Source organism: Lacerta agilis, chromosome 13, assembly GCF_009819535.1.
Source record: "Lacerta agilis isolate rLacAgi1 chromosome 13, rLacAgi1.pri, whole genome shotgun sequence".
Taxonomy (NCBI): domain Eukaryota; kingdom Metazoa; phylum Chordata; class Lepidosauria; order Squamata; family Lacertidae; genus Lacerta; species Lacerta agilis.
In genome coordinates this window covers 9,070,294-9,095,098 of record NC_046324.1, presented here as the reverse complement: position 1 = coordinate 9,095,098, position 24,805 = coordinate 9,070,294, and the positions used below count along the sequence as shown (strand labels likewise).

Here is a 24,805-nt window from a genome sequence, read left to right as displayed (position 1 = left end):
TATGACTGAGAAGCCAGAGAAAAGAATAAGCTATTCACCGGGCATCAAAAGCAATAACTCAGAAAAAAGGATGATCTTGGGGTTTAGGCAGGATCACTGAATAGGTTAACAAGTTATCAACAGCTGTACATACTTTGCACAGCAAATAAATAGGTATTAAATGAGAACAGCAAAGCTAGGAAGTTTGTGTTATTACCAAGGACTGCCTCTCTGTACAATCATTATGCTTATCTCAAATGCACTTGAGTGTTGCACAGAGATGTCCAGAGTCCTCAATCCAGACTGTACATCTTGCATTTCATGGTGTTTGGGCCTCACTGGGTTTCCCCCCCAGATTTTCTCTATATCTGTGTATCATGTGTATACACCTGTGTCTGATGAGAAGGCTCTAGTCTTATAAAAGCTTCTGCCACAATAAATCTGAACATATATAAAGAAGCTGCACACTTTGTTGAGTTTGTATGATTTATGAAAAAAATAATGCAGTGGCATACATATGCTGCTTTTGCATAATTTCTGCTACTTTGGCGAACCAGAAGTGGGCACGGTAAACGATGCAGGACACCAGTGTCTTACTCTCTGAAAATCCAATGGGGAAAGGAGCATAGTTTAGTAGCACAGCAAATGCTTTGCACACAGAAGATCCTGAGTTCAATTCCCAGAATCATAAAATCACAGAACTATGGTGTTGGAAGGGACCCGAGGGTTATCTAGTCCAACCCCCTGCAATGCAGGAATCTCAGCGAAAGCATCCATGTCAGATGGCCATCCAACCTCTGCTTTAAAACCTCCAAGGAAGCAGAGTCCACAAACTCCTGAGGAAGACCTGAGACAGCTCCAGTTAAAAAGATCTCAGGTAGGAGGACTAGGGGAAGGCTAGGACCCTAGAACAGCTGTAGAACAGCTGCTAGCCAGAGGAGACAATACTGGGAAAGGTGGGGCAATGGACCACATTACCTCAAGGATTGTCTCTTTCCATATGAACCTACCCGGACCCTGAGAACAGCATCTGAGGGCTTTTTGTGTGCCTCAAGAGGTCCAGAGGGTGGCTTCCCATCTGTGGAATGCTCTCCCCAGGGAAGTTCTCCTGGCACCTTCATTATACACCTTTAGGCACCAGGCAAAAACGTTCCTTTTTAACCAAGCCTTTCGGTGATCTGATTGACATCCTATGCCCTTTTAAAATGGGGTTGGGGGTTATTGGGTTGTTTTATTTTGATTATACAGGTGAAACTAAAAAAATTAGAATATCGTGAAAAGGTTCATTTCTTTCAGTAATTCAACTTAAAAGGTGAAACTAATATATGAGATAGACTCATGACATGCAAAGCGAGATATGTCAAGCCTTTATTTGTTATAATTGTGATGATTATGGCGTACAGCTGATGAGAACCCCAAATTAACAATTTCAACTTTGGGGTTTTCATCAGCTGTGCGCCATAATCATCACAATTATAACAAGCAAAGGCTTGACATATCTCGCTTTGCATGTCATGAGTCTATCTCATATATTGAACTCCAGTAACTAATGAAAACAATTGCTTACATAAATGGACTTTTCCACAAAATTCTAATTTTTCGAGTTTCACCTGTATATTTTGTGGTTTTATATTTTGATTTTGTTCTGTGACCGCCCTGAGACCTCCGGGTATATAAAATCAATAAATCAACTTTCCCCCAACTTGGTGCCTTCCAGATGTCGTTGGACTACAACTCCCATCATGCCTGATCATTGTTATTGCTGGAGAAGGCTGCCTCAAGATAAGTAACCTCACAAGTGGCTTCCCTTGAGACGGATCCAGAAGCTGGCACTGCTACAGAACCCTGCAGCCTGCATGTTGAGTAGAGCGTCTAGATGTGCACACATTACACTTGTCCCAAGGGAAGGGTGCCGTCTGCTGATAAACTACTGGGCCACATTTACATTCCAATTATTGACAAAGCCCTGAACAACTAAGAACCAGATGACATGAAAGACCACTGCCCCTTATGTAGAACAGTTCAATAACTGAGGCCATCAGGGAAACCCTGTTAGAAGCATAATGCTCTATAGACTGTTGTAGGGCTGTGACCAAGAATTGGGCATTTTCCAATGCATCTCCTGCTATATTAATCAGTACCTTAATCAGATACTACTTACACATTTTCAAGTCCATCGCCACAGCCTTATGGGCTAGAGCTTGTGGGAGTTTTTATTTAAAAAAGAGAGAAATAAATCAAGGTTTTGTTATTCAAGACACCCGATTTGGTGCCCAATATCCAAACCCATGTTTGCGAGATGTGCAACATGCATGCAGCCCTGCTTCAGCCAGAAACCTGACCTTGGTTTACTGCTTGCTAAAAAAAACAGTAGCCAAAAAGCCATCTTCGAGAAGCATACTACTACTCAATGTATATAATTATGTCGGCGTGAAGTGCTCTCTTCTAATGCCAAAGTGCAATGGAAGGCAGAGAAGGGCAGGCAAATTGCACTCAGAGCTGTGGAGGAAAGCAAAGAGCTCTCAGCATAGCCACTCGAAGCCCTTCTTCTTTACCAGTACCTTCACTTTGCTAAAGCTTATCTTGGCAACTATCTGGGTCAGAAATGTGTGCTTTCCCCAGTGCTGGCACTCCAGCTGTGCGATGTGCAGCTGTAAGCATGCATTAAAACTCGTGCCTGCAGCCGGGAAACAGGTTTTTGCAGATGGCATCAGATGAAGTGGGCTCCGGTCTGGGAAAGCTTCTGCCACAATAAATCTGTTAATCTTTAAAGGTGTCATGATGACACCTAAGCTGGCTTTGCTTTTAACATAGGGAATGCACATACCTCTCTGATCAACAAACAGTAAGGAAGCTTAGATACTAGGCCATTCAATTTGCTTCTCCTCGGCTGTCCCTGGCAGGAGGTCTCCCCCATCCTCCCAACAGCATGGGGCAGTTTCCAGCTAGATGGAGCCATTCAACTCTTTCTTCTCTGGAATGCCTGCCATTAAACTGCTGGCATGCACACTTTTGCAAGCAGATACCAGCTGATTTGGTATATTTCAACACTTGGGCATCTCTGCTGTGTGCTGGGAGTGGATGCCACAGTGGAGAGTAACCAGTTGTTGCATAGATCCAACATACCATATGGCACAACATTCTAACTCAACTCTCCATTTTCTTCCTCTCCAAAAGATGCTAACTTCCTTCATTCAATCCATAATTTATATTATGCAATTCACTGCGCCCACAAGATGTGGCAATAGCCTTTACATCAGGGACAGGGAACTTGGGGCCCTTCAGATGTTGCTGGACTACAACTCCCATCAGCTAATGACAACATACCCAATGGTCAAGGACGATGGAAGCTGTAGTCCAGCAAGATTTGGAGACCACAAAGCTTTTGCTCTTGGTGTAGATATCTAAATAGAGACTCAAATTGTTATAGCCTTCCCAAGCATAAGACTACACTTTGTTTGAGAAGCAGAGCAAAGCCAGCTGGCTTGATCCAACATCCAATTTCTCCAAAACAAAGTGAAGTAATGTTGCAGTGGGTACAACCAGCTGCTTTTGCAGATTCACAGATTCAGTAAAGCTGGGCAGGGGAATCTGTAGCCCTCCAGGTGTCACTGGACTCCATTGGCATAGCCAAAACTCAGGGATGAAGGGAACTGCAGTCCAGCACTACATCTAGAAGGCCACAGGTTCCCCATCACCGCAGCAGAGACTTAATACAACAAGACCCTCCTTCTCAGATATAGCTATCCATTTTTTTTGTTTTGCCCTGGTTCAAAATCTCAGCTGCAGATTCACTGCCAGGCTGCCATCTTACGCACCTGCAAAAACACTGATCTACATCTTACACAGATGTAAGGATGAACAGGATCATGCAGATGACACCCTTTTAAGCACAACAATAAAACATTATACTGTGAATTCTCCAGAGGACTAGAAAAGGTCACATGTGATAGAGGAATGCAATGTTACTGTGCTTTTTCTTTGGCTGGGCGTTTTGTGTGACACAAACCATGTACACTATCTTGAGCTCCTTGGAGACCAGGTGGGATATAAGCATAGTGAATTTTAAAAAACAAACAAGATCTCCTGACCTAAAGCTCAGATAAAATAGAAAGGAAGAGACAACCAAGGTGGGATATAAAACAAACAAACAAATAAGGCAATAGCTTCAATGCATTCATTCAAAGAGGTGGGGTGAGATTTTTAAAAGCCACACAGCCTGTGGTGTGAAAGTCTGCTAGGCTGAGCTGAGACAGGTGAGAAAGGAACTGTGCAGAACCACTGCCGCTAATAGTCATGGATTTGGTAATCAAAATGGCTTTGCTAAGAAGAAGGGGGAAAAACACACATACACTAACTGCCTCAACTGCTGAGGTTACAAACCACAGCCCTACTGTGCTGCTGAATGCAAGCAACATCTTCCCTGGAGGCTGTTGAGAGCTTCTATCTGCTGCTTGCAGATAACAGAAACATGCTGGCAAGTGGTTTGGCTGCTTTGAAGGGGAGATGGACACATCTTAGCCAGGCTGCTTCATTTCCCTTTCATCTCGCACTTATGCAAGCTCCTTGTCACTCTTCATACTGCCCACCCTGAGCAGGAAATCAGTTGCAAGCATGATCAAGTCAGGAGTAGGAGCAAAGGAGGCACCACCTTGGGGGCACAGGGGAGGCAGCCCATGCCCCTCTCTCAACAAAGGGCTTTGCAAACAGTTCCAGGTCTGTGCTGCATACGTAATTACGTATATCCTTGTGTAGGTTGGACACAGCTGGAACAACCCAGACTTTTATCTTTTTTTGTAGCCCATCATTGAAAAGGAAATATTTCCAAGGCAGTTTACAAACGCTAGCAATAAAAATAAAATTAAAAAAACATTGAAAAGGTTCAACAAAGTAAATCAGCAGCAGCAGCAGCAGTGACAACAATTCATAGAATTGTAGAATTGTAGAGTTGGAAGGGACCACGGAGGTCAGCTAGTTCAACCCCCTGCAATGCAGGAATCTTTTGACCAACAGGGCTCTCGAACCCAAGCCCATGAGATTATGAGTGTCTCATGCTCTACCAAATGAGCAATCAAATCAATGGGACTTTTTCAGTGAGTTGATATTTCACATTTAAATGCTGGGAAAGATGCTGAAGCTCTGGAATTTATGCTATCAGGCATCACCCTCAACCACCTATCCCTCTTTTCAATAAAGGGGGAATTAAGACTTAACCAACATGGTGCAAATTAGGCTTTTTCTGCATCTAGTCTAACATACTGATTCCACCTGACCCCATTTTTTTGCTTGTTTTGCTTAGACAAAGAGTTCTGTCGAACCTGAAAGCTTGCTCTCTTCCTAATATTTCAGTTGGGCATTATGAAGGTGCTGTCTACTATTACTTTAGGATTTTTTGTCCTAACACAGCTATCTAGTTTAAAAATAAAATAAAATCTTAGTGTGTAGAATGTACATGGATAGCAATGGGTATAATTAGTTCTTGTTTCAGTTTTGATCATCGGCTCTAAATGGCCTCCTCATTGCTTGAAAGCTGTGTATCATCTTGGATAGTTGCTAGCTGTCTTCTATATGTAATTAATGAAAAGGGTGTGATTTATGCACACTTTTTTCTAAAAACAGGCAAAATGCTTTTAATTAAAGGCAACCAGACCAGATAGTGAGCATATCTAGCCACACTGACATGTATTATTTATGGCATTGCTTACCAACAGAAAAATATAGTGGTATTATCTATTTTAACTCTGTAAGTACAGGCATAGAGATGTGACTGAATAAACATAAATGATGTGAAAGAGACATTTTCTCCAAATATATATGTTGGCTACTGAAATGAAATTATGAAAGAAATCCGCTCCCTTTTCAGGAAGTAATGATGTCGTTTTTACTGAAAGCAGCACATAATATGATTTCTCTCAGGCTAGAGTTTTCTGGCATTCTGCATTGTTTTATCCAACAATTGCACAAGAGGAGGAGGCCAGCATGCATCCAGAAACTGATCCACAGGGCTGACCTGTGTTGAGCAGGAACTGGGAACCTGTGGCACTTCAACTCTCACCAACCTCAACCAGCATGGCTGATGGTCAGGAATGTGGTAGTGCGGTGTGGAGATTTATATTTGGACTGAAGTCATTATAGGCTTCTTCCCAAGCATAAGATTACGTATGCTTTGTTTGAGAAGCAAAGTAAAGCTAACTAGTTTGAACTAGCATCCAGTTTCTCTAACACAAACTGTCTATTGGTTATCAGGATCTGCAGTAGAGAATCTATGGCCCTACAGATGTTGTTAAGGCTACCCCTCCCATCATCCCTGCATATGGACTATGTACGGTAGCTTGGAGTAGATGGGAACCGGAGTCCAGCAGCAGCTCAAAAACACCAGCTTCCTACCTCTGATCAAGATGCTGGGCAGCTCTGCTGTGACACTTAAAAAAAACAACCTGATGCATATTAATATATTTGCCTCTCATTTTCAAAAGCAGTCTTCTGGCTTCCAATGTGGAATGGCTTATATTCTATTCACCTCCTCCACTGCTGGGAGATTTATTTGTTTGGAGTCTAGCAAGAACTGGAGAGTCACCAGTTCGCTAGCCAAGAGCCAGACCAATGCTCTGGTGTAATATTTATTTCCTTTTTATTATTGTGCACACTCATTGCCTTTCTCCTTACTTTTCCTCTCTCTCTCTCTCTCTCTCCCCCCCCCCCGCCCTTTCTCAAATAAAGCTTACTTAATCAGATCCCTGGGCTTGACTGGATTCTTATAACACCTGAGGGTTGGGTGTCCTTCCATAATGGCTAGGCTGTTCGGTTTCAAGTTAATGGAAGATAAGGAAGGGAAGGGAGCTGAAGCGACTGGCAGGAGACCAGGAGCTTGGCTAGCAGTCCTCCCATTCCTGAGTAAATAAAATGCAAAGTATTGGGTGTCCCTCTGGTGGCAAGAAGAGAGCAAAGAGGCAGAAGGCACATCATTAAGAGGTCTATGCAACAGAGGTTCCCCTATGCTATGGCACACAGGTAAGATCAACGTTTGCTTTATATCAGGAGTGGAGAGTCTTCCGTCATCTGAGGACTACATTAACCAATGGAAAGCTATTGGGGACACATTCCAGGAGTGGGCCAGAGCCATACACCATCTCATACCCTTAACCATATAGGGATTATAGGGACAGAGCTACCCAAACTGTATAGAAATCTATTCATGTATGCAACTACAGCGGCAAGAATGTTACTTGCCCAAAAATGGAAAGAAGAAGTCCCAGCAAAAGAAGAATGGATACAAAAACTTATGGAATATGCAGAAATAGCATACAAAAAAGGAAAAAAAGGGGGGGGAATCAAGATAGCAAACTTTTTATAAAAGAATGGAAATGGTTTATGGAATATTTACAAACAAACTGTAAACAGATAAGAACATTGGCACAATTATTGTAATAACCTGCAGTTTCATAAGAGTATATATTTAAAGCAGACAAATAAATGAGTAAATTAAATTAATTTGGATATACAGAGAATATTTAAAATAAATTTAAGGAACTGCAGAAAAAGGGGGAAGGAAGTCAAGTCTTGAAATGTTAAAATGATAGGAAAACTGTTGAAATGTATAAAATGGAAAATCATAATTTTAAAAAACAAAAACAAAACATATCAGTATTTCCCATGGAAGCAGAAACATATATTTACGGTAATTCTTAAACCTTCCATTTTCTCCAAAGACTTTATTTTACAAATACTGTTTAATTAATAAATAACAACAACAACAACAACAAATCTTCCCCAACACCCTTTATTTGCCCTGACCATATAAAAGTCAAAAGCAACAGTATTTTCCACAGAAAAATTCTAAGAATGGCAATGTGCACACTTTGCCATATATCAAAGCCCTTTTCCCCTCTCAGCTGCTGCCCACAGAACAGCTAATTGACACAAGAGCACCCAGAAGGACAAGGTGAAATCCAGCTGCAAGCTGCACCCAGCTAATGGCCTGGGCGGGGCGGGGGGGGGTCCCCACCCATGCTTTCTATATATACCTGTAATAGGTAGGTCTGTCAGTGTTGAAGAGCTGGCTGCCCAGAAGCAGATAACCTGAAAGTCAGATAACCTGGCTTGAAGAATTCAAGATCCGAGAAAGTTTTGATACATCAGAAGGAATCCTACATGTGTTATCAGCCAACCATTTGTGTCACATTTCTTTAGCACATTTACATCCTGCTGCCTTCCTTCAATCAGGAAACTCAATCATGGCGTCCCATCCAGTCAGTGACCAGACCCAGATCTGCTCAGCCTCAGTAAAGCAGTTGCGTCACATGCCCTCAGGTGAACATAACAAGGTTTCCCCACTGTGGCAAAGCCATGCCTGGCCCTACACCGCTGCTCGGCCACTCTAAAGACAGTGCTCCTTTCTGCAGAGCTCAACCCAATGCAGCCATATCCCAAACCATTATTCATGGAAGCAGTTGAAGGACAGTGGAAGGCTCTCCCGCTCTAGACTACCTCTCCAAGTGAATCATCATGGTCAGCTTGATCTTCTTGCCTGCAGGAAGGTACAGGTACCGCTGTACCTTTGTGCCAGCCTCCCATAACCTGGTACCCTCTGGGTGTTTTGAACTATAACTCCCATCATGGAGCAACAATATTCCCCTCGAAGAGCTACACTTCCCAGATTTCCCTGGGAAGAGAAATCGATTGTTAAAGCACTAGAAACTGTAGCTCTAGAAAGAAAAAAAGGTGTCTTCTAACAACTCTCAGAACCCTTAAGAAACCAAGAGTTCCCAAGATACTTTGAAGCCACGCCTGTTTAAAGTGGTATCAGTGCTTTAAATGTACACTGCAGGAGGGGCCTTAGGTTTGGTACAATTATTATTATTATTATTTATTAAATTGATATACCACCCTTCATCCAAAGATCACAGGGTGCTTTACAACATAAAAACACAAAATACATAACATCGTAACGAAAGAAAACCAGATATCCCATCACTAGATACATACAACCTATTAAATACAGACCAGGAATACGATAGTAAGAGGGATCCTTTGAAACTCAGATACAAAGGCCACTTACTGAGCCTCCCTCAGTGAATGAAACACCAGGGTGTGGGTGGGTATGCATTTTAACTACTGAGTATTCTGAGTTCACAAACAGAAGATTTTGCATCTGTGCAGAACATTACCAAACATGGGTAAACAAGCAGTGGCGGCTGCTTTTGTCTGATAAAGAAAGATCTTCCTCCCTGCCAAGGGACTGCTATGAATCTACTAGGTGTGCTGGCCTAGCTGCAGCTGCCTCTGTAAATCAATAACCAACCAACTGGTTGCCAGGAGCCCTATTCAGAAAGGGATTTCCCTGACTCAGAACTGATTTGGTTAAACAAATACAGGTCATACAAATACCGACATGGCTCTGAGAGAAGATTGACGCTCAAAGCCACACACAAGGTTGAGAAGTGCACCCCGCACACAGTCAGACACCGCCCCCCCCCGCCTCTGCTTCCACCATAAGCTCGAGAACAGATCTATCCGAGAGGTATCACCTGCAGTAAACCTGTGGCCTGTGTGCAGAAGACTTGCTTTAAATTTGAATTCATACTCTTTGTTTTATGGTGATTTCTCTTACGTTTCTGTAAAAGCAAGCTGCTGGTGCCTGCCCAACTCTAGCAGAGGAACAGGTTGTTGCTTTAGAGAGAAGACCACAGAGCACATGCGCCGCATGCAGAAGGTCCCCAGTCTCAATTCCCTGGCCTAAAAGGACCAAGCAGCAAATGATGGGAAAGACTGCAGCCTGAAATCTTGGATAGTGAAAACCTAATACACAACGCTGGGTAAGCAACTTGGATAAATAGTCCTGACTTAGGCTAAGGCAGGTTCCTATGCTTAAAGCAGCAGAACTTGAAAGAGACACCCACAGCCCCTTTGGAAACCTCCAATCAGGAAAATCATAACAGTAGCATAACTGGGGGGGGGGGAGGAAGGAGAAAGGAGGACCTTCATTTTTGCCAAAGGCAGCCAAATAATGTGCTCCAGCTTCAACACTCACAAAACCGAGCAGATTTTTTTTGGGTGCTCACTCACCTGCTCCTTAAATTGCTCTTGTGACAAGCAGTCAATCAAGTCCACACAGCCAAGGAGGCAGCCAGAGGGATAATCTTTGGGAAATTCCAAATCTATGGCAAGCCGGAGAGAAAATTGTTAGGCAAGCTCAGACATGTGATGCAGCGCCCTGCCATTCTCCACATGGTCTTGATTAGCTTTCGACTGCCTTGCGTGAGCTCTCCACACTGTTTTATACAGCTAATTTCATGGTTTGGACAAAAGTACGTTTGCTTAAGGAAGCTTTTCTGATCCTGGGGAAAGCATTTCTCCACGAGGACCTCGGTCTCCCAAGGCCTTCTAATCTGTTCCATTAACATGCCTCCAGCCAGTGCAAAGATCAGCCCCAGGCCTTGCTGAGGTATTATCTAAGGTCAAATGTTACATTCGGTCCAGGTTCACTGGCAAGAAGCACTCTAACTCTCTAATTGGTTAGAACACATTTTATGCAATTGAAATGCTGTAATCAGGCTGAAGAATTTGAGTTCTTGCAGTATTTAAAATGAGAATGAGAAAAGAAAAATGTGAGGCAAAGGAGAAAAGAGCCAGTGGCAGCAGAATAAAGCTATGGTAGACTTCTTCAACTTTGGGTCCCCAGACGTTGTTGAACTTTATCCCTCATTATCCACAGCTGGCATAGAAAATGGCCCTGTTTTGATACCCCAATTGTGTTTTCACATTGTAAGCCCCTTAGGAGTCAGGGACCTGTCATCTCATTCTTTTCATCTATGTACACATATATGCACTATATAAGTAATCAGAACATGTATAGCAGTAGTCACTCTGGAGCCCACAAACTCATTTTCATTTAGCCAGCTGGCCTCCAAGGAACAACACCCTGACTCAGATAAAAGGGCAGGCAATCCAAAGGTCTTAAGAGATGGGAAGAGGGGGGCTCACCTTTCCCAAGCAGTATTTTGTAGGTAGCCTCCTGCTCACAGATTTCCTGAGGGGATGGCCTTTTGGCTGTAGCTGCTATCCACAATCGACCCCGGTGTGATGTGTACCAAGTCCTGCCTTCTACCCTGGAGAGGGAGGAACAGAAACAGATTCAGTCTCCAGGAGGTATGCCTTCCTCGGCACTCACATGATTCAGGGAACACTGAATTGCCATTCTAGTATCCAAGCTGTGGATTCTGGGGGAGGCAAGCACCCTTGGCACAGACAGTCCTTTCAAAAAGAAGGCGCTAGTGACAGAATTAAAATTGCAAGCTGAAAATCCATGAATGGGCCTCAGGCATTAGGAGACCGGATTAAGGAATCATGATCTTCAAAGCACCAAAGTTTATACATTCCCCATTTATCCATAAACTGCTGACCCATTTCCCCCCAGCTACAATACACTGCCAGAAACAAACTTTTTACTTTTACTGTATTTCAAAGCTGACATTCTCAGAATTCATCCTGGAGTCTCGCCATTCTGACGGCAACAACATATCTACAAAAGAAGAGCCAGCTGGGTCAGGCCATTAGCCCTTTCTATTCCAGCATCCTGTTCTTACAGTGGCCACCCAAATTCCTGCGGGAAACCTGCATGCAAAATTTGAGCACAAGATCACTCTCCTCTCTAGAGTGGCTTAACAATCATTCTCTACATGGGGACAAATAGAAGAAGACTCCTTCACCCCAGTATGGCTCCCCTTTATCAAACACATAGCCCAACAAGACAATGACAAAAATCCACCAACAGCATACAAATCAATATGGCTAAGCTGATCCAAAACACCCACCCACCCCACTCACACATGAAAACAAAGACCACCACAGCCAACCACAAATGAACAAGCACACCCTAGGCCAAGCCCAACCTCTCACCACCAAAGGAACACAAGCGAACAACAGAGAACCTGCACAAACAACGCTGACACCAAACCCTACATACATTAAGTAAAATAGAAACATAGTCACCCGTGGGGGGTTCCATTCCCAGCTCCTGTGCATGTCGGCAGGGCATGCATAAGCCCTGCACCACAACCCCATTCTTCCCTCTTCCAGGTCCAAAAGGAGCCACCTAAAATGGTCACCGCCTGTATGACTAAGTTATAGCCATTAACTTCAACAGATCTGCCCTGAGTAGGACTAGCGATAGATACAACCCTCAGTCTTCTGATCTACATTTAAGTTAATACAGCAGTTGTTCAAAAGGTTAGCTCCTTTCCACCCAGAGGAATAGAGGAAAACACTACCACCTAACACTTTAAATGGGAAGTGGAAAATTTAAGGCCAGAAGCCAGTAAGTATAGGTCAAAGTTAATCACTAGAAGCTGGTCCTTTTAAAAATATGTAACCTTTAATTTTACTACACACTTTCTCCAAGAAGCTGACAGTTCCCAGCCCTTTTATCCTGACAGCACCCCTGTGAGACAGCCCAAGCAGGGATTTGAACCTGAATCCCCAGGTCTAAGTTCAGTGCTCTAGCTGATGCATTAGATGCCTTTCACCTTCTATTACATGAATAAGCCTTTACTGAAAATTAAGCCCCAAGGAATATTTCTGCAAGTGAAAGGTCTCCTTGTGTCTCTTACATTGCAGCAAGGACAAAAGTGCCTCATGTCCCTGTTATTTACACATTGCAGTTACTGACACAGAAAATTAAGAGGCTCTGGATAACGCTCATTAGATAAGACAGGCCACTCCATTTAAGGGAAAATCATCCTCAACAGATAACTGCACATGGGTTTCCCTTAAACAAGCTGCTCCCTGTCTCAAATGCTCTCAGTTTCAGGTCTTCTACTTACCTTTTGATCCCTTTGACCAGCAGTGAGGCCCAAGGCTGATGCATGCTAAGGCACCAGCCATCATCCGAGATCTCCTGTATCTCTCGGTCCTGAATTCGTAAGCGACTTCTTTCCAAACATGCCTCACTTCCAGCCTCTGCAGAAGGGACATTTTTCCTGTGCAGGAGCAAACCAGTCTGCTCCACCCACTTAAAACAAGAACAACACACAAATAGGTTAACATTTTTCTATTTAAACTGCAAAACAGGGATGCATGAAAGTGTGTCTCAGATGTTTTATAGCTTGTGGGTTCTGTCAGGTTCATCCTACTCCCGTGTAGGACCCTGGCAGAGGCACATGCTTGACTGGCATGTTCTCTCCCTCCTGGTCGGTCGTTCAGGAGTTTCAAAAGCTTCCTCTAGCCCGAACAGCGACTGATCCCAAAAGGCATCAGCACACTTAAGGATCCTGCAGAGTGCTAGCAGTTTGCGTAACAGACTCAGCAGCACAGCATTTTGGCTAAACTACTTTATTTAACTATAATACACTCAGAGAATTGACTCAGCTCCTTCCTCTTTCTCATCAGACAGCAAAGAGAAAGAACAAAGGACAATAGTTCTACATCACGAAACACAGTAGTATAAACATCCTGTCTCCATCACTTCCCACTCTGTGGAATGAAAACATACACCGTCATGTGATAAAACCAATCCCATGACTGCAAACACGGAGCAAGAATCCTAACAGGTTCCAGGTGACAGCAATGCTTGTGACTCTTATACTGAGCCCAGACTCAAACTTCAAAAAGTAATCCTCCAATGAGGACCCTGAAGATCTGGGGAAGCATACACAATCCCATGCAATTATCGTACAGTGCCAGAAGATCCTGCTGTCCAGGAATAATAGTAATTTATTAATTGCCCCAGTCACTCTGGGCGGCTTCCAACATATATAAAAACATAATAAAACCTCACTAGGCCTCCAGCAGGAGATACCCTGGACAGATCCCTGGGCTGGTTCTCTGCCTCACTAGTGGCAAAAGAGCCCTTGTTCAAGCAACACTATTTAGAGCAGGGGTAGGCAACATAGGGCCCGTGGGCCAGATGCGGCCCAATCGCCTTCTCAATCCAGCCCACGGACGGTCCAGGAATCAGCGTGTTTTTACATCAGTGGAATGTGTCCTTTTATTTAAAATGCATCTCTGGGTTATTTGTGGGGCCTTCCAGGTGTTTTTACATGAGTAGAATGTGTCCTTTTATTTAAAATGCATCTCTGGGTTATTTGTGGGGCATAGAAATTCGTTCATATTTTTTTTCAAAATACAGTCCGGCCCACCACATGGTCTGAGGGACAGTGGACCGGCCCACGGCTGGAAAAGGTTGCTGACCCCTGATTTAGAGCATAAATGGCCAAACTGTGAATTGCTGGATTCTACTGTCATATAAGTTATAGAAATAAAAAAATAAATAAAGTTGAGATGTGTGTGAGAAAGGTTGAATGAGTGAAAGACAGAATGTGAAAGTTGTGTTTTCAAGAAAACTGTGAGAGAAGGACAGAGCAGCAGTTGTGCATGAGCTCATGCTATAGCTGTTAATGACAAAGGAAGGAGGCAAAGATAAGAAAGTTGCTATGCCTTGTGATTAAACCAGTAGAAGCTAGTGAAAGGATTACTGCCATATATGGACATAACTGCCCCTTTGCTTCCCTTTAATTGTAAATGTATGAATGCTTGTGCTTTTTTCATATTTGGTGTACCACCCTTTCAACTACTTGCTGGCTGATGCTGTGTTGTACTAGCTTTGCAACACCAGTTGCATCAGGAAGACCATAGGTTCCCCATCTGAGATCTAGAATTTTATTAAGGAGGAAGAGTACTGACCACAGGAGCTGGCTGGAGAAGGTTTGGGTTCACCAAGACTCCAGATTCTTCATATTTTCCTTCAGGGTTCTGCTTTGGCTTGGTCAAGGTTCCCCTACTGATAGCTTCAATTGTTTCATCCAATCTGCAAGGAGTGCCAAAGAGTTTTACATTAGTCTTTGCAAACTACCCTGCACGTGTCCAACTGAAAATGCCTTTCCAGGCTCCCTTCACCTTCTTTGCTACATGAAACTTCCTTGCTTGGAGAAAGATAGAAACACCGTGCAAAGGTGCATTGGCTACACAACTGTAGCAGACCTCCGCCATAGGAATTGCAATGTCAGTGGTGAGGTGATAAAAAGACCAATTCATGAAATGTACCACTTGCCATGAAAGGTTAATGGACCCACCGACTACTGTAGGATTTCAACAATCAACAAGGGATGGTCAGCAACATGCAGCACTTGTGAGCTTTCCAGCAGCATGTGGCTGGCTATTGTTTAGAGACAGAAAGCTTAACTAGATGGACACACCTTGGCCTAATTCAGCGAAACAATTCTTCTTTTCACTCAGAGGAAAAGTTTAATGACCACGCAGAAGCCAGTGTTTTTTTCTGGCGCAAGGGTCCTAGCAAACTAACCCTGATCTTAAATATTTTACGTGTGAGTCTATATTGTTAATAATGAAAAATGTTCCCAGGAGGTGCATTTAGGATCAAGATGAATGAGGCTAGGGTACTTCACCAAATCCTTGCAGCACCACGATTCAAGCCCTGCTCTGTTTCACTTCAGGCTATTACATTCATCACTAGGAGCAGATGCAAAGAAGTATCATCCTGGGAGCTTCATCTATTCAATTGCACACACTCTCTATCCTTGTTTGTGCATGTGACTGTGATGTCACAAAACAGGATGTAGAAGTGAGAAGACTATCAACAGTAAGAGCAAACTGGATGAATACAAGTCCTATTCCTAAAGGAGAGAAGGATGAGACAAGGGGGAAAGACCAGCCTCAAACATTACATCCATTTGACCAAAAAAGGAGCAGTTGCTTCTGTAGCCATCAAGCTTTCCTCTGTCAAAAGTGAATCCACCACCCTGACCTAGTGTGCCATGATACTCACTTGCTGTGATAGTCTGCCATGCCACCCTGTTCCTCCAGGATCTGCCGTCCGGCAAAGTCAATTGTGATCTTTTTGGAGAGTCGAGAAGCATGCCTCAGCTCCCGTAGCTCCTTCTCTCTCTTTTCCAGTACTTCCCTTTCCTGTTTTGAGAGCCACTGATTGGAGTCAGTAGCAAAGTAGTCTGACTCGTCATCGATGACTTGAGTTCGGCGCGCACTAGCATGGAAACCAGAAGACAGTCATCCAGCAGCCCCGAGAGAAACACAGTGTCATTACGAAGGACTGATTTGTTCCTTTAGCCTTGCACAGTTTGCTTCAGGAGTGGGCAACCTGTGGCTCCTCATGCTCATTTAATGCAGCTCTCAGCCTATTCTCATGCAAGTGGCAAGGAGGGCAGAAAGTGGAGTGGAGGAAAGAAAGAAAGAAGAAAGAAAGAAAGAAAGAAAGAAAGAAAGAAAGAAAGAAAGAAAGAAGAAAGGCCTTGCCAACTTCTGGCTTTAATCTTGCTCAGTGCCTACATGTAATTTGCAAACAGGGATTGCAGCCCATCAAAAGACAAAAGGGGGGGAATACCCACTCCTCTCCAGGGGCTCAGGAAGAGGTCTTTCCCATCACCTGCTATCTGACCCCTTTTTTATCTGCAGGTGTCAGGGAACATAGGAAGCTGTCTTATACAAAGTCAGACCAGTGGTCAATCTAGCTTGGTTCTGTCTATACTGTCTGCAGCAGCACTTCAGGATATCAGATGAGGTTGTCTCCTAGCCTTACTTGGAGATGCTGGGGACTGAACCTTCTGGGATCTTCTGTATGCAAAGCAAGTGATCACACAGTGTCACACAGGGTGCCACTGAAATGTGAAAGCCCAAAGTCTGGCAGCTGGGTTTAATAGGAGCCACTAAGCTATTACTACCTAACAGCCCATGATAGCATCTGTAAGTAAAGAAAGAATCTGTGGGCGCACATTGGATTCAAGATAAATTGGATGGGAACTCTCCAAAGGGAGATGAGAAAGTTTGGTAATAATAATAATAATATGATAAAGATAAAACATTAAAGGCTTCCCTAAACACACTAGCACACTACTTCTTGCCTTGTAGCACAGAGATGATCTTTGATGTCAGATACTACAAGTCCTATATTCCTTTACTTATTTTCTTACATTTATAATCCACCTTTTTCCTGGCATACACATGGTTTCCAGGCCACATACACTCACTAGACCCAATCCTGCATAGCTTCAGCAAGGCAGTGGCTCACGTGCCTTTGGACCATACCCTGGGGCAGTAAGAGACAATCAATAGCCAGTTGCTCATAACAACTGGCCATGGTGGCAGAAGAGGCTATTTTAGGGTAACACAACTGCTGCAGCTGCATGGGGTGCCACAACTATGCTGTAGAACAGGAGTGCAAGTGGGGGACGACGACGACTGAATTTTAGTGTCACACAGGGTGCCACTGAAATGTGAAAGCCCAAAGTCTGGCAGCTGGGTTTAATAGGAGCTGCAATCGAGCAACATCTAGAGAACTACAAGTTCCCCATCCCTGGTCTACAGCATGGGACAAAGGTGACCCAATGAACACTGCTTCACACATATGCTAGGGACAGAAGCAAAGCAGGCACAGTTTGTATTCTCTCAATCTGAGTAGCTGAAATTGTCAAATAAATTCACCCCCTTGGTGGTGTTATCCTGCTAAAAGGCAAATCCAGCTAGTCGAGATTCAGCAATTGACACAGTGGGCATCTTCACATCAAAAAGCTTTTAAAGAAAACCTGAAGCTTTTTCTGTCAAAAGCAACCTGCTAAGTAAAATATGAAACGTGTGTGCTTTATACAAGAGAAAGTGCAAGAACAGGGCCAAGGACGGAAACTGCAAATATTAATATTGGAAATCAGTCCTCAAAGCTTTAGCAGAGAGAGTTCAGTTTGTGGTTCAGGCTGCTCATAAAGAAGGATAGGAGAATCTTTCCTCTCAGGAAGCCTCTGGATCTAGACACATGTCTAACGTTCTCTGTCAAGTACCTTGTTTTGTCATACTCCAACAGCTTGTCCTTGTGCTTCACAGCCACCTCCAGACCTGCCTTGAGTCGCGACTCCTGGCGGGGGAGTATGTCCTTGCCACTTATATCCACCTTTCCAGAACTCTCAGTGCCTGAAATCCACAAGAGTTCATTGTGACCTGCACTCCATGCACCAATTTACACATCCACCTGGCACAGATTGCACTGGTGGCACTTTGAGAATAAGTTCTGCATAGGCTTGCCTGTACACCAACACACAAAGAGGGGATGGAGAACCTTTTCATCTGTCAAGGGATGCATTCCCTTGGCACATGGGTGGGGTGAAGCTGGCGGGGGATGCGGACCAGAGCCAAAAGTGAGCAAAGCCACCCCCCTTTCTCTCTTTCTCCCACATTTGCCCCCTGCCTTGCCACCCACATGAAATTGGGCTGGGAACTATTTGCTACTTGCTGCCCACTTCTGATATAAGATGAGGAAGAGAATCCAAACCACTTCCTCTGCAGAGGAACAAATGCTCCATTTGGAGGGAGCAGTTTGGATCCGTGGCAAATAGAGCATTCATTTCCCCCTCAGCAGAGGAAGTGGTTTCAATCCAAATCAGACTTCTAAAGGTCTCTGATTAGCTCTGAAAGTGCATTAACTGGGGACCAGCAAGTCACTCAAATAAAAATGGTTGACAACAGCCACCAAGACTGCTGCAAGTGCAACGTCCACCCAGCCAGGGTTATCCAGAAGGAAGTGGCATTAAAACAACTTATGGACAGAACACTTTTAGCTACCCTTCTAAATAAAACTTAAAATACTCTAACCTGTGTAAGAAAGGATTGCAAATCTTTAAAGTTAGCAAAATTCCCTGATCCTGCAAAGAAGGTCTGTGTTCAAGTCTCCCCCCTCCCCCCCCCCAAAAAAATAAGCCTACCAACCTGCCAGGAGCTTCTTCAACAGCTTCTGGCTCTTGTTGGAATCTCGTTGCAAGACATCCTGCTCTTCTTTTGTGCACACCTAAAAGAGATTGGAGAACAATGAGATCTGCTCTCTCCATGCAGGAACACATGGCCATGCAATTAATTGCCTTCTGCGGTTGGCTCATCAGCACCATCTGCTGACTTGCATGCTGCTTTCCTACAGAATTATGCCTAAGGTGGCTCACCTCATTTCAAATGAACAATAACAAATAAAACACACACACACATTGGAAACACATAGAAACAATCATAGTATCCGTTATATATATATTTATACAACCAATGTATGAAACAATACAAGTAGCTAACCAAATTTAATAGCATAAATTGAACAGAAGACAGAGTAATACTAACACAAAAATAGAATAGTAGCATCTAAAACATCACCATGTTCCAGATGATGCACCAGCACCCAATAGTTTGGGTCCAAGACTCAAAATTTTCAAACATCCAAAGACCCCATCCTCATCTAGCCCATTATACCTCAAATGGCCCATTGGTCAGAACCCAACACTGGGTCACAGCCTGAGCCAAGGGGAGTCACACTAACAGAACTAGCACCATCTGAAAACATGATAATAAATTAAGAAGTGGGCCCACAAATACATATTTGGGCCACTGCCCAATGCTGTCTACACTGACTAGCAGTAACTCCACAATGTGTCAAGCAGCATCCCCCTCTGCTGCTCACAGCCTGCCATCTAGATCCAGAAAATGAAATTTCTACACACTATTAATAACACCTGTTATCAAGTGCCTATTTTTTTTTCTAAGCACTGTGCATATATGAAAGGGCAGCCATAAGAAGATTTGAGGTGCACTCCTGTCTTTGTCTGCTTCCCATGGCTCTCGTTTCAGATTGTACCTCAATTTGCTAGGTGGGGTTAATCCATTGAACTCCACCTTTCACCTGCTGCCTGCTCAATACCAAAATCCACCAGGAGTTCTGAAATGCAGCTTCCATGACAGCCCTTGTAATTGTCCTGGAACTGCTTCTCATGGTACTGGTTTATGAAGTTTCAAAGCAAGATTTCGGGACATTAAATAAGCTTATGTCTGTGAGGCAAACTATGTTTAGAATAAAACTTCAAAAGAAGGTCTAAGAACCATGTCACATGAGAAGCAGCTCTCTCTTTGATGAGAGATTTAGATCTGAACAGCAAAGAGGGATAAGTCTTTCCTCTTTTCCCTGAGAAGTAAAACAGATATAGCTTAGTGCACTATACAGGATACTGAACAATATAGTGCTAACCTGATATAATTAAGCAAGGTAGAAACTGAGGGGCACACAAATATATACAGGAGGTTGTTAACATACCAGTGTCCCACAGAATAAGCAAGGCCCAGAGCCTTCTTGCTCACAGACGATGCGCCCACATGTCAGACAGTTGTTGATGAGCTTGTGCTTCTGAGCCAGGCACTCGCAAGGGTGGCGCCCCGGGAGCATGACTGTCAGTTTGTCTTGACCCTCCTTCGTGTACAAATTGACGTATTTTGCCTTCTTCTTGCAGGAGGAGCTGCCGCTGTTTATCTCCTGGGCCTAAGTTATGCGGAGGTGTTGCAGGAGGGGAGAAGAAAACACATTTCAGAGAACAACTGGAGTGAGAATCTTCTGAACTGGAATGCCTTACCTATTTTTCCACTTCTTTTTGACCAACGTAAAGATTGCGGAAGGTTCTCCCAGGACAAAACAACCTAATCATTGTCCCCTCTTGCAGAGTTTGTTTGGTACTCAAGTTTTTTATGCCTCACCTATCAGGGAAGTATTCCAGTTATCTCTAGCTTAACTTTATCAACTTACTTTATCATGCAGGATGAGAAGCCATGTCATCTGTATCATCAAACTATCATTATGAGAATAGGGAATCATGGCAGCAGAACTATTTCTGCCAAGCACAGAACCATACAAACAACTTTCTGAGATTTGATTGCAGGGATTTGTCCTATGCCTTCATGAGATATGAAGAGATCTTTAAGGCACCCTACTTGGGAAAAAGAAGAGAAAACTGCCATGGCCCTCAGAACGCCAAACAAACCTCCACTGTTAGTCCATACGCCCCCGAATACCAGTTGCTGGAAATCAGAAGTGGAAAGTGTTGTTGCACTCGGGTCCTGCTGATGGGCTTCCCAGAAGCATCTGGTTGGCCATTGTGAGGACAGAATGCTGGACTAGATTGGCCATTGGCCTGATCAGCAGGCTCTTCTTTTGTTCTTACTTCATTTGTGAGGGGCAGAACTTTGTATTCCCATTGCCTTGAAAAGACCCATGAGTGCATCTGCTGGTTGGCAGCAGAGGGGAGGGGGAGCAACACCCACTCCATGTGCATCTGTCAGAAAGTTGGTGGCCAGTTGTGAGAGAGCAAGGAAACCAAAAGGTTGAATATGGGGTGGGGGTGGGGTCTCCACCGTATGAGTGTGGGGTGAGTTTAGTGAAGTGGGGAACCTCCTATGAGACAGGAAAGGATTTCTTAATGCAAGTTTACAGGTGGCCATTGGAGAGGATGAAGTAAAGGAGCACCTAATTGGTATCTGGATTACATTTTATCAAGTGGGTCTACTGGGCTTTCATAAAATGTACTGATATGATTTTTTAAATTGTACTTAAATATACACAGGAAATTGCTTTGAACAAACTGGAAAACAGGGTGTGAATTATTTAATAAATTGTGTAAAAAAAAAGGTAGCATGAATGTGCCAAATCAAAATGATGGGAAATTTGCAAACCCTAACAGTGTGTTAAAGCTGTTGGTCACAAGTGTTCCCACTGTATTGAATAAAAGAAACAGTGGCATACTCTTTTAAAAATAATAATAATAATAATAATAATAATAATAATTTATTTCTGATTGTGAATAAAAATCTGAACACAAAAACCAATGCGTCAACTATTTAGAAACAGTAGTCACTTCATCCATTTCAATGGCTTTATTGACTGTGATTTTTATGGTAAAAGATTAGGCAACACTTATTCAGCTGCCAAGAGATCTGCTGAGATTACAGTGCCATCTATCACAAAGAACCCTATGGAAAGCTTTCCAGGAGAAGGAGGGAGCTAGGCAGGCAGGCAATAAATCCATTAGGGCCTGCTCTAGCTGGGCTATCTATTACCAACTGCCCTGTTAGAAAGATACCAGGAGAGAAAGGGAAGCAGATGAAGACCACCTCAGAGTTTGATCCAGCTAAATTGTACCCTCTCTCCACTTTTAATGTTATTGCAAGTCAGCAAAACTTGGAAAACCTGGTGAGTGGAAAATATTTTTGAGATAAAATAGCATGGACTGCACACTCTGGAAGACTTTGAGACAAACAAAGCAGTCTAAATGAGAAAGTATGCCATTGGTGGCACGCATACCTTTGGTATGGGAAAGGAAAGATACATAAAGGATTCTACAACCATATAATTAGGAAATCATTAATAAGATTGTGGGAAATATATAAAGATTTGATAGAACAGAAAACACCTTGGTGGTTATCACCAATTGAGGCTTCACTACTCAAACCGCTTGGCAAGAAAGAAAAATGGCCTACATACAGAGACTTATTAGAAGATCGAGATGGAAAATGGAAATTAAAAGATTATGAGGAAGTAAAGGGATATGTGCAGAGCTGACTACATTACAATTAAATGAAATTTACAAGGAGGACAATAAAAAAGGGTTCAGTTATTTTGTTTCTAGATTTCAGGAAGAAGTTGTAGAAGAGAAGGTAAAGTTGTTGAAGAATCCCTATAGTATCTTGTTACAATGGGAGACAAAAGATGAAGAGGTTAAATCAGTAATGATAAAATGGGCCCAAGACGTGGGCCACAATATATAATTTGAGGATTGGGAAAAACTGTGGAAAGTAATTTTAAAATTTACAGATTGGGTTTTGCTGAAGGAAAATTATTTGAAAATGATGTACAGATGGTATACTACACCAGTCCAAATAGCTAAATGTACAAAACCAAGACTAACAAATGCTGGAAATGTAAAGAAAAAGAAGGGACGTTTTTTCATATGTGGTGGGAATGTAGAGAAGTTAAAAAATATTGGGAAATGGTCTATAACGAAATGAAAAAAAATGTTCAAACGGACTTTTGTTAAAAAGCCAGAAGCTTTTTTATTAGGAATATTAGGACAAGATATACCAAATAAAATAAGAAGTTTATGTACGCTACGACTGTGGCAAGAGTCTTGCTGGCACAAGGATGGAAGAAAGAGGAAATACCAACAAAGGAACAATGGCAAGAAAAATCGATGAACTATGCAGAATTGACAAAACTGACAAATAAATTGCGTGAAAAGGACAATCAGGACTTTAAGGAGGAATGGGAATTTTTTATAAGATATTTGAAAAAAACAACGCGAATTAGAATCATTGGCAGGATTTGAATAAACATTCACAAATCTTATTGGCAAAATATGAATTTGAAAAACAGGAGGGTACATTTTTATATGTACAATATGCAGAAGTACTGTAATCTGAAGGTGAATTAAGAAAACAGCTGGGGAAGCTGGGGGAAGTCTGGGAAGGGGAGGGGAGGGGGAGGGGGAGCAGAGCGGAGAGCAGTGGAGGGGGAGGAAATATGTATGATGCTATTGATTGATTTGTATGTATTGAAATTTTGTTAATAAAAAATTACAAAGAGAAAGTATGCGATTAATCCTTTGGGGTTTTTTTAGCCACAGAAGAAAAAGGAACAGAACACACTGACTTTGCATATTTGTTTAAATTCTCAACAAGAAAAGTATGTAAGAAATCAACAGTCAGAACTCCTTAAACTCTAATTTGGGCTTCAGGTGATTTCCCTTTTTAACTTTTCCTACTTGTGTCCTTAAAAGGCATGTGGACAGAAAGTGGAAAGATTTTGGCCATTGATGACAGATTTATTCGTGCATTCCATGATAAAAGATGAAACATTTGACTCTCAGAATAGCAGACTCCTTATCAGTCCCCACAACTGAAATACAATGGCCCCTTTATGCTCTTCAAGTAAAAAATTACAACCAATACTTTTTTTTGTTTTGAAGATTAGGCTTATGTCTTTGGATAAAGCACCCACAATGTCAATCTGACCCAATGGTGGACAACAAATGCACCTACCTTGGCTAAATCTAGTGGTGTTTTTACTTCCTCTACAGGCTGTTCAGCTTCAACATGAACAGGTGCTTCCTGTTTGTTTCTCCCTTTGCGTCTTCCCCTCTTGACTTGGTCTCCTGGCCGAAGAACCTCTGAGATATCTAAAAGATAATGCACAGTAAAGAAAAATTCAATAGCTCCTGCCACTCCCCTCCCCCTTTTCCTTGTAACATTCACTTACAGAATTCATTACATGGCACCATCCAGCTGATGCTTTGCCCCACTCTCTACACCACATCTCTTGCCATCAGCACAAGTCAATGTGCAACAATTTACCATCAGCACCTTTCATGAGGAGCACCAAGAACAATATCATATTTTTCAGTAATGCAACTGGATTCAGTGGTAATCTAAAAATGTTGCAATTTAGCAATCAAACAGTTATTTCTTCTGCTTACTGCCTCATTATACTCCCACTTACCATCTTTTTTCCGATATATTGGCAAAGGGTCAGAAGATGGCTGAGAGAACTTTTGCCATCTGGCTACCAGCTCATCCACAAAGTTCTTCTTCTTGCCATCTGCCCCCTGGATTAGGTCAGTAACATAATCTCGAATCTCCTCCTCATCCTCAATAGACAAGATATATCTATAAAGGAACAGAAAGTGCAGAAGCTTGAAGGAGTGCCTTGTTCAAAAGAGAACATGAAGGCTAAATGTTTTTGCTACTTAATTTCTCAACATGCTACAGTATTTGTATAATAAGACTTCTAAGGGCACTGAGGCAAAATAAAGAACTAAATGAGACAATGTAGTAGCAAATTAAGAGTTATGGTTGAATGCATCAGGAAACAATACACAAACTCCACACTCAGAAAGATCAGTGCACCCTTTCTTACTGATTTAACAAAATTTACCTACCACTTGATTGCAAGAAAACCTCTAAGCAGTTTACAAAGTATAAAAAGAAAAATTATTGATAAAACAGTTAAAAGCAAGTA

At 42.7% G+C, this 24,805-nt stretch overlaps 1 protein-coding gene across 2 annotated transcripts in view; it reads right to left on the bottom strand.

Annotated features, from left to right (window-relative positions):
* The window catches only part of LOC117056510 (activating signal cointegrator 1-like), a 38,285-nt gene that overhangs the window by 9,742 nt on the left and 3,738 nt on the right, over positions 1 to 24,805 (bottom strand). For both annotated transcript variants that reach the window (XM_033166952.1, XM_033166953.1), the window contains exons 2-11: positions 24,287 to 24,453; positions 23,830 to 23,966; positions 20,063 to 20,284; positions 18,703 to 18,781; positions 17,781 to 17,910; positions 15,761 to 15,976; positions 14,659 to 14,782; positions 12,801 to 12,988; positions 10,963 to 11,087; positions 10,045 to 10,136 (exon numbers count right to left, since the gene is read on the bottom strand). In XM_033166952.1, the coding sequence (XP_033022843.1) occupies positions 10,045 to 10,136; positions 10,963 to 11,087; positions 12,801 to 12,988; positions 14,659 to 14,782; positions 15,761 to 15,976; positions 17,781 to 17,910; positions 18,703 to 18,781; positions 20,063 to 20,284; positions 23,830 to 23,966; positions 24,287 to 24,453 (1,480 nt within the window). The remainder of the gene's footprint in view (positions 1 to 10,044; positions 10,137 to 10,962; positions 11,088 to 12,800; positions 12,989 to 14,658; positions 14,783 to 15,760; positions 15,977 to 17,780; positions 17,911 to 18,702; positions 18,782 to 20,062; positions 20,285 to 23,829; positions 23,967 to 24,286; positions 24,454 to 24,805) is intronic.